The sequence below is a fragment of the Entelurus aequoreus genome, linkage group LG14 (genome assembly GCF_033978785.1).
Source record: "Entelurus aequoreus isolate RoL-2023_Sb linkage group LG14, RoL_Eaeq_v1.1, whole genome shotgun sequence".
Classification (NCBI taxonomy): domain Eukaryota; kingdom Metazoa; phylum Chordata; class Actinopteri; order Syngnathiformes; family Syngnathidae; genus Entelurus; species Entelurus aequoreus.
The window spans coordinates 61,455,226-61,465,914 of NC_084744.1; the positions used below are offsets into that span (position 1 = coordinate 61,455,226).

At 36.1% G+C, this 10,689-nt stretch overlaps 1 protein-coding gene across 1 annotated transcript in view; it reads right to left on the reverse strand.

Moving 5' to 3' along the window:
• Window positions 1–467: 467 nt before the first annotated feature.
• LOC133665172 (uroporphyrinogen decarboxylase-like) overlaps window positions 468–10,689 on the reverse strand; it is a 21,684-nt gene continuing 11,462 nt past the window's right edge. Inside the window, exons 5-10 of the mRNA XM_062070404.1 lie at window positions 5,688–5,885; window positions 5,441–5,602; window positions 4,891–5,025; window positions 4,420–4,520; window positions 3,332–3,398; window positions 468–719 (exon numbers count right to left, since the gene is read on the reverse strand). Coding sequence (XP_061926388.1) covers window positions 555–719; window positions 3,332–3,398; window positions 4,420–4,520; window positions 4,891–5,025; window positions 5,441–5,602; window positions 5,688–5,885 — 828 coding nt within the window. The 3' untranslated portion in view covers window positions 468–554. The remainder of the gene's footprint in view (window positions 720–3,331; window positions 3,399–4,419; window positions 4,521–4,890; window positions 5,026–5,440; window positions 5,603–5,687; window positions 5,886–10,689) is intronic.

A 10,689-nucleotide genomic window follows, 5' to 3' on the forward strand; every position in this document is an offset into this window, starting at 1 on the left:
AAGAATCTGGGAGAGACTAGCAATTTGAATTCCCCATTGGAGGAATGCTGGTCGACGCAACAATTTGGGGGCTCGTCCGGGATGGCACGCTGTTGATTGATGACTTCTTGCAATCTTCTGGACAGACTCAATTGGCCAATTCAAGGTAAGCAGAACCTTTCTTTTTAGATAAAATCTGCGTTAGGAGTCTGTCCTGAAGTCGGTAAGTCAAATACCAACTATTGCCTGGAGATTGAATATAAACATCAGCGTATTGCCATAAAAAGAATCTGGGAGAGACTAGCAATTTCAATTCCCCATTGGAGGAATGCTGGTCGACGCAACAGTAGCCACAGGGTTCTGGATCCCCGGGTCGGTTTCAGCAGTGCCAGGACATAGACCAGGACGACTTAGGGGCATAAGAACCAAAGGAGACACCAAAATGGGCCAAGTGTAGTAAGTTAGGTCCCTACTGAAGCCCTGACCTGGAGTCAAAGAAACAAGTGAAAACTTCTTATTTCCTGTTTATTGAGTAAAACTAAAAAAAAAAATTAAAAAAAATATCTTATTGGCGTCTATTTTTGCTTGATCATCAGTTTGGAGTGTCGGTGCACGGCCTCCACGAAGGCGCCTACGTGTTCCGGGTCCATGTCGGGGTAGAGGCCGTGGCCCAGGTTGGCGATGTAGCCTCTGGTGCCGAAACCCTCCAACATGGTCCTCACCGTGTCGGAGATGCGCTCCTAAAAAGGGGGCGGGGTTAAAAACAATCTTGAACCGTATCAGCATTAACTTCAGTGTGGCAGGACAAAACTGAGTCAAATAGAAAAGACAACAATGGTGGAAAACAACAAGAGACGGTTTAAAAAAACAAAAAATAAAGTAGCGTAAATTCCCAACTATAAGACACTTTTCCTACGCTTTGAGCCCTGCGGTTTATAAAACGGTGCAACTGATTTATGAATAGTTTTATAAAAAAAAAACAAGCAGACACTGAAAATATGTGTTATTATTTGTGCTACGGCGCCATCTTTTGGACAGGTATGCTCATTTCAATTGGAATTAGAAGCGTCGTTCCGTCTTCTGTCCGTCCATAGCGTTTCTACTCATATGGATTCTTCATTCGTCACTCCGAGCAACGTTTGTAAGATTTACAATACAACTAAAACTATTCTTACTTACTGAACCGTCCCGCAATTTTACCGAAGCTAGCGTCGTCTGCGTTAGCTAACATGCTAACACGTTTACGAGTGTCTGTGTTAGTTATTAACTCACAGTGGCATTTTTTTTGTATTGTTTCAGTTTCGTAAAGTCACCATTGATTGATTGGAGAGTGGGTCCATGCCCATGACTTCTGTTTTGTTTGATCCGCTGTTTTACTGCCTTGTTACAGGCACTGTTTGGAAAAAATTAAGGTATGTAAATAAACTTTTACAAAATATTCCTGTGTAAATAACTCATTTCACAACGTGTATATCTGCGGCTTATATATGGAAAACTATATTTTTTCTTTCTAAAATGTAGCGGGTGTGGCTTATATACCGGTGCACAATGGTTGCCAGTTCTATGATGAACTACATTCCTCCATGAAATAAACAAACAGCTCTGATCAATTTCTATATTACTTTAAATACAATTGGTTTTGTTTAAAAGAAGTCTACCCAAAGATTTAGTAAAAAAAAATTCTTTTTTTTTTTAAATAAATTTTGTTTTTTAAACGATTAAGAATAGTTACACATAAGAATCGCGATTTATTCAAAAATATATATATTTTTTTAAACTACCGTATTTTTCGGAGTATAAGTCGCTCCGGAGTATAAGTCGCACCCCCGGCCAAACTATGAAGAAAACTGTGATTTATAGTCCGAAAAATATGGTACCTTGAAAATCAACTTTTACCTTGAAAATCAACTTTTACCTTGAAAATCATTTTTTGTCTTGAAAATATATATATATTTTTTTAAAAACAACTTTTACCTTGAAAATCAACTTTTACCTTGAAAATCAAATTTTACTTTGAAAATCATTTTTTGTCTTGAAAATCAACGTTTACCTTGAAAATCAACTTTTACCTTGAAAATCATTTTTTGTCTTGAAAATATATATATATATTTTTAAAAACAACTTTTACCTTGAAAATCAACTTTTACCTTGAAAATCATTTTTTGTCTTGAAAATATATATATTTTTTTAAAAACAACTTTTACCTTGAAAATCAACTTTTACCTTGAAAATCAACTTTTACTTTGAAAATCATTTTTTGTCTTGAAAATCAACTTTTACCTTGAAAATGAACTTTTACCTTGAAAATCATTTTTTGTCTTGAAAATTTTTTTTTTTTTTTTAAAAACAACTGTTACCTTGAAAATCAACTTTTACCTTGAAAATCAACTTTTACCTTGAAAATCAACTTTTACTTTGAAAATAATTTTTTGTCTTGAAAATCAACTTTTACCTTGAAAATCAACTTTTACCTTGAAAATCATTTTTTGGCTTGAAAATCATTTTTTGTCTTGAAAATCAACTTTTACCTTGAAAATCAACTTTTAACTTGAAAATCAACTTTTAACTTGAAAATCAACTTTTACCTTGAAAATCATTTTTTATCTTGAAAATATATATATATTTTTTAAATCAACTTTTACCTTGAAAATCAACTTTTACCCTGAAAATCAACTTTTACCTTGAAAATAATTTTTTGTCTTGAAAATCAACTTTTACCTTGAAAATCAACTTTTAACCTTGAAAATCAACTTTTACCTTGAAAATCATTTTTACCGTATTTTTCAGAGTATAAGTCGCTCCTGAGTATAAGTCGCACCCCCGGCCAAACTATGACAAAAACTGCGACTTATAGTCCGAAAAATACGGTACTACCAATTATTATCAACCGGAATTATGTTGTCTTTAATTTCCAATGAAGATCATGACACGGCACGTTTAAAATGACGCGGACACCTTTGTTACTGGACACATTCTGATACGTTGGAGACTTTTCTATGATATGAAGCTATAATGTTTATATTGACAAATGTGCTGTTTTAGACAAAGGAAGGACACTTGTTACGTGCGTCTAGCTTGTGTGCTATTGTGTGCTTAGCTGTTGTGGAGCTGCTCGCCGCCTGGCATGTTTAGTTTGTGTGAATGACAGAAGTTTTGTTTTTGTTTTTTGTTTTTAAATACACTGTAGCACTTTGAGATTGTTTACTCAATATAAAGTGCTTTTTACAAATAAAATATATCATTATTATTATTATTATTATTATTAAGTAAAGACCGACTGTGTGTGTTTATAGGAGGACATTTAGCTTTTTACACGCAAGCCGATACGTCTGAAGAAGAAGCTGCTGGTTACCTTGGAAGCGTAGAGCGCACAGGGGTCCATGTTGCCCTGGACGCTGACCTTCCCCGCTGTCCGGTCACTGGAGAGGAATTAACACACACGTATTGATCAGTCAAATAAAGACATCAATCAATCAATCAATCAATCAATCAATCAATCAATCAATATTTATTTATATAGCCCTAAATCACAAGTGTCTCAAAGGGCTGCACAAGCCACAACGACATCCTTGGTTCAGATCCCACATAAGGGCAAGGAAAAACTCACAACCCAGTGGGATGTCAATGTGAACGACTATGAGAAACCTTGGAATATTGTAGTTTATACAAAATTATACAAGTCTTAAAATCAATGTAGAAATTTTGTACAAAATCTGACTAAAGTCTTGCGAGAGAATCTGTGTAAATTTGGTACAAAATCCTGATCAAATTAGAGTAAAATCTAATGTATTTTGTACAAACTCCTACTAAAGTCTTGAAAACAACGTGTACATTTTGTACCAAATCTTCATAAATAATCGTAAAATCTACCGAATGTTGTACAAAATCCTAATAAAGTCTTTTGAGAACATTTATGTGTACATTTTGTACAAAATCTGATTAGTCTTGCGAGAATATCTGTGTAAATTTTGTACCAAATCTTAATAAATGAGTGTAAAACTACTGTATTTTGGACAAAAATCCTTCTCAAGTCCTGTACGAACATCTATTTGAAAATGTTGTACAAACTCATAATAAATTATAAAAAAATACATACTGGTTTTGTAATAAAGCATACTAAATTTATGGGAAAATCCATAACTTTTGTACAAAATACCACAAAAATTTTGTGAGAACATCTAGAAATTATAGCAAAAAATATTTCCCTGAATTTTGTACGAAATCCTAGTATTTTGATAACATTTATGTGTAAATTTTGCACAAAATCGTATTAAATTGACCGTTTTCAGTACAACATTTTGGTAAAAATCCACTTATTTTGTGGAACAAAACCCAAAAAGTCTAGTGAAGAAAATCTATGCATTGGTTCTGTGTGTGTGTGTGTGTGTGTGTGTGTGTGTGTGTGTGTGTGTGTGTGTGTGTGTGTGTGTGTGTGTGTACCGTGCGGAGCGTGGATCAATGGTCCAGTCCAGGCCGACCACTTGGTAATGAGACTGAGACAAAGCTTCCAGGGCGTAATGAGCATCCTTTGCAAAAACAATCTGCTCACACACACACACACACACACACACACACACACACACACACACACACACACACACACACACACACACACACACACACACACACACACACACACACACACACACACACACACACACACACACACACACACACACACACACACACACACACACACACACACACACACACACACACACACACACACAAACAACAACAAAGCCACAGTCATACACAAACAATGACTACTCGGGTGAAAAAAGAAGTAGAAATGCTGCCATCTTGTGGTGAAATAGCATAACAATGGTTAATGAAGCCTCCTGGGAGACTTGAGATGAGAGTAGAAAGGTAAACAAATCAGATCATTAACACAACATATAGTTTTCTCACCATGGGAACGTCCTGCTGCGCCTCTTTGAGTCTTTCCTTGACCCGGCGGGCGATGTCATCCAGGTAAGGCAGGGAGAACTCCTGGAACTGCAGCGGCCCCAGGATGCCGGCGTGGGACTCGAACACCTGCAGAGCCTGGACGAGACCACAATGCATGGTTTGAGGTCAGGGTTCTGTGCAACTCCTTCGCACTGACCCCCATCCAGACGCGCCTCTGAGGTCCATAAAGTTATGACGGGAACACAAACTGTTCCTAAAGGATCCGTCAATGGAAAAGTAGTCAGGGTAATTGATTAGAAAGTCTCTGGACACTAGGGATGTGTTGATCATTATCATGAATTCCAGACTGCAGGCCGCTACTTTTTTCCTACGCTTTGAATCCTGCGGCTTAAAAAAATGGTGCGGCTAATTTATGGATTTTTTTGTGGAAATAGTTAAAAAAAAGCTTTCTTTGGCTCATGATGGGCCCAGCATACAGCCTGCAGGAGGCACAGCTGCTGGCTATCTGAAGGAATTCATTTCCTCGTCTGAGGTGGAGCAAAGGTCTCACCTGGGCTCCGGCTGCCACCTGGCCCAGCAGGTACTCCACGATGACGTCAGTCAGCATCTTCAGCAGCATGTGGCTGGCTTCGGGGTGCTGGTACAGCCAGCGCTTGGCCTTGGAGTGGGTGCTGGAGCCCCCGCCTTCAATCATGTAGGACATGAGCGTCCACTGCGGGGGGAGGAGGAGGCGCAAGAACCGAATGAGCTGGAGGGGGGTAAAAAACACACCCGGGGACTGGAATCCACCACCTCACCGGCGCTCCGGTGAATCCTATGAGCGGCACCTTGCCCTCGATCTTGTGCCTGGTGAGCGTGATGGCCCGGAAGACGTAGCCCAGCTCCTTGTCCACGTCCACTTTGCTGCGCAGACGCTGCAGGTCCTCCGGCTCCTTCAGGGGCTCGGGGAATGTGGGACCTTTGCCCGCCACCATCTGGACATCCATGCCCATTGCCTGCGCCACAACAACCACTGACATTTACATTTGGAAAAATGTTGCAATATGACACTAATAACTGCCATGTAGGCACTTTTTTACTTGAAAACTGTCACTGCTCAAAAAATAAAAACGTATACCGTAATTTTCGGATTATAAATCGCAGTTCTTTTCATAGTTTGGCCGGGGGTGCGACTTATACTCAGGAGCGACTTATATATGTTTTGTCCTTCTTTATTATGCATTTTCGGCCAGTGCGACTTATACTCCCGTGTGACTTATGTATTTTTTTTTCTTCTTTATTATGCATTTTCGGCCGGTGCGCCTTATACTCCAGTGCGACTTATACTCCAGTGCGACTTATATATGTTTTTTTCCTTCTTTATTATGCATTTTCGGCCGGTGCACCTTATACTCCAGTGCGACTTATATGTTTTTTCCCTTCTTTATTATGCATTTTCGGCCGGTGCGACTTATGCTCCAGTGCGACTTATATGTTTTTTCCTTCTTTATTATGCATTTTCGACTGGTGCGCCTTATACTCCAGTGCGACTTATACTCCAGTGCGACTTATATATGTTTTTTCCCTTCTATATTATGCATTTTCGGCCAGTGCGACTTATACTCCCGTGTGACATATGTATTTTTTTTTCTTCTTTATTATGCATTTTCGGCCGGTGCGCCTTATACTCCAGTGCGACTTACACTCCAGTGCGACTTATGTATGTTTTTTTCCTTCTTTATTATACATTTTCGGCCGGTGCGCCTTATACTCCAGCGCGACTTATACTCCAGTGCGACTTATATATGTTTTTTCCCTTCTATATTATGCATTTTCGGCCAGTGCGACTTATACTCCAGTGCGACTTATATGTTTTTTTCCTTCTTTATTATGCATTTTCGGCCGGTGCGATTTATAATCCAGTGCGACTTATATGTTTTTTTCCTTCTTTATTATGCATTTTCGGCCGGTGCGATTTATAATCCAGTGCGACTTATATATGTTTTTCCCTTCTTTATTATGCATTTTCGGCCGGTGCGCCTTATACTCGTGACTTATGCTCCAGTGCGACTTATATGTTTTTTTCCTTCTATATTATGCATTTTTGGCCAGTGTGACTTATACTCCAGTGTGACTTATATATGATTTTTTCCTTCTTTATTATGCATTTTCGGCCGGTGCGCCTTATACTCCAGTGTGCCTTATACTCCAGTGTGACTTATATATGTTTTTTTCCTTCTATATTATGCGTTTTCGGCCAGTGCGACTTATACTCCCGTGTGACTTATGTATGTTTTTTTCCTTCTTTATTATACATTTTCGGCCGGTGCGCCTTATACTCCAGCGCGACTTATACTCCAGTGCGACTTATATATGTTGTTTCCCTTCTATATTATGCATTTTCGGCCAGTGCGACTTATACTCCAGTGCGACTTATATGTTTTTTTCCTTCTTTATTATGCATTTTTCGGCCGGTGCGCCTTATACTCGTGACTTATGCTCCAGTGCGACTTATATGTTTTTTTCCTTCTATATTATGCATTTTTGGCCAGTGTGACTTATACTCCAGTGTGCCTTATACTCCAGTGTGACTTATATATGATTTTTCCCTTCTTTATTATGCATTTTCGGCCGGTGCGCCTTATACTCCAGTGCGACTTATATATGTTTTTCCCCTTCTTTATTATGCATTTTCGGCCGGTGCGCCTTATACTTGTGTGACTTATACTCCAGTGCGACTTATATATGTTTTTCCCCTTCTTTATTATGCATTTTCGGCCGGTGCGCCTTATACTCGTGTGACTTATACTCCAGTGCGACTTATATATGTTTTTTTCCTTCTATATTATGCATTTTCGGCCAGTGCGATTTATACTCCAAAAAATACGGTAGGTCAAAAATGACAATGTTACCCAGAATGCATTTCTAAAAGAGTACAACTTTTTGGCTAATTTCAGGGGGGAAAAAGAAGTTGTTGTTTTCCCTACAAAAATATATTTCCAGATAGTTTTGAACATTTGCTTGCAATCAAGGTTAGTTTGGAATTGGATTGCATTGTTATGGTATTGTTTTGTTGAATTGATTAATAAATTCATTAAAAAATTAAAAATAAAATAAAAAAATAAAAAAAGAAGGTTAGTTTGAAGGAGAAAAAGTAAAAAAAATAAGTATAGGAAGAGTCCCAATTATATTTTCCAATATTGTGGAAAATTAGGATTAAATATAAATTTGTTCGCCTATATCTTACGATGGAGGAATAATAGATGAATTTGGGTGTAGGATAATATAAATGGTGACATAATAACGACACATTGCCATTTAAACTAAAGTTTTCAACAATTAAATGGATATACAAACACTTAAAAAGGCGGAACAATTTACATAACAATACAAAATATAACAACTAAAAAAAACATGTACCGGTAATAGAAATGTAAGTGTTGAAAGTAAAAATTATATGTAATGTATTAGGGTTGTACGGTATACCAGTATTAGTATAGTACAGCCATACTAATGAATCATATTCGGTACTATACCGCCTCTAAAAAAGTATCGGTCTCGCACTCTCTCCCCGCGCCCGCGTCGTCATCACGCTGTGTCATTGCTGGTTTTACCAGCATTGGAGCATGTTGGGCAGCGCACACACACAGAGTACTTACAAGCAGACACAGTGTGTAGACAGAAAAGGGAGAATGGACGCATTTTGGTGTAAAAAGTCAAGATAAAGGTGAAGTTATAACACTGAAACACCCTCAGGAACAGCTGCTTTAACGCATGGCTAGCTAGCTAGCGGCTAATGTCCATCCACAGTGTTTTAGCTACTTCTAAATCACTAATCCTGGCCTCCATGGCGACAAATAAAGTAAGGTTCTTACAAGTAGCATTATCACTGGAGGACGAGGAATAGCTAAACATGCTTCACTACTCTAGCTCACCGGCGCCACAATGTAAACAAACGCCATGGGTGGATCTACACCTGACGTCCACTGTGATGATACCAACGACAACAGCGTATCTAGTCGAATATCTTTCGTTTTTTTAAAATGTATATTCTGTTTATAAAGTCAGTAAATACCTCCCTGGACACATGAGGACTTTGAATATGACCAATGTATGATCCTGTAACTACTTGGTATCGGATCCATACCTAAATGTGTGGTATCATCCAAAACTAATGTCAAGTATCAAAGAAGAGAAGAATAAGTGATTATTACATTTGAACAGAAGTGTAGATAGAACATGTTAAAACAGAAAATAAGCAAATATTAGCAGTAAATTAACAAGTAGATTAATAATCAATTTTATACAGTTTGTCCCTCATAATGTGTACAAAATAATAGGTGTATAAATGACACAATATGTTACTGCAGACTAATTAGGAGTCTTTGTTTGTTTACTTACTTGAATATTTGTGCATGCGTTCAACAGGTACCAAAATATTGGTATCGGCACAACACTAGCATGTATTAATATATATCTTATTTTTAACACTTTTGGAACCCCCAGAAGTCTGATTTTTTTTCAACTGTCATTGTTTAAAAATATCAATAAATCAAAAGCAATATTACGTATTAGAAGCTCCAATTACTTCACATTAAATGTTCCATTTATAAACATTTTTAGGGGAAAATATTGCATATTTTGTGTATTTACAATAAAAAAAAAGGGCATAAAACGTAAAAAAAAATTTAAATAAAAACTTTATGGCATTGGAGAGATCTGAAGATGATCAATAGATACGTAAGTGTTGAAAGTAAAAATAAAAAACAACATTAAATTAATACATATGACTTATTTTTTATCACTTTAAGAACAGAGAGCATTTGGGGTCCTGGGTTTAACATTTATTAAAATTGAAGGTTACAAAAAATATCGTATTGGTTTTAAAAATGAAAAATATCCTAAATTGCTCCCGCGTGCTTTTATTTTCAGTGGGAAGGTTCCCACACCCGTGATATAAGACATAATGTGTATACAACTTCATTTACAACTAAAATATGCTCATCAAAACGTAAACAAAACCAATGTACAGAAGCTGCAGTATTTAAAGTGCAATATATTAAAATGTGCGCCTTGGGGAATAAAGTGTTGTTTTTGCACCGGAAGGAAAGTGAGGGTACAATTCGAGTGTACGCTATTCCATGTCTTTAATTTTTTATTTAATCTTTTTATTTTTTTATTTTTTTTATTTTAAAGAATATTTATTTTAATGAATACTTATTTTATTTTATTTTTTTAGGTTATTTTTTTAGTTTTGCACCGGAAGGAAAGTGAGGATACAATTCGAGTGTACGCTATTCCATGTCTTATTTTTATTTTTTTATTTATTTTAATGAATATTTATTTTAATGAATATGAATATTTATCATTTATTTATCATATATTTATTGAATTACATTTTTTTAGTTATTTTTTTTAAAGTTATTTTTTTTATTTTTGCACCGGAAGGAAAGTGAGGATACAATTCGAGTGTACGCTATTCCATGTCTTATTTTTATTTTTTTATTTATTTTAATGAATTTTTATTTTAATGAATATGTATTTATTTATTTTTTTTTTATTTTTTTTAGGTAATTTTTTTATTTTTGCGACGGAAGGAAAGTGAGGGTACAATTCGAGTGTACGCTATTCCATGTCTTTATTTTTTTATTTAATTTTTTTATTTTTTTATTTATTTTTTATTAGATTTTTATTTATTTTAATGAATATTTATTTTATTTAGTTATTTTTTAGGTAATTTTTTTTATTTTTGCACCGGAAAGAAATTCGAGTGTACGCTATTCCATGTCTTTATTTTTATAATTTAATTTTAATTTTAAT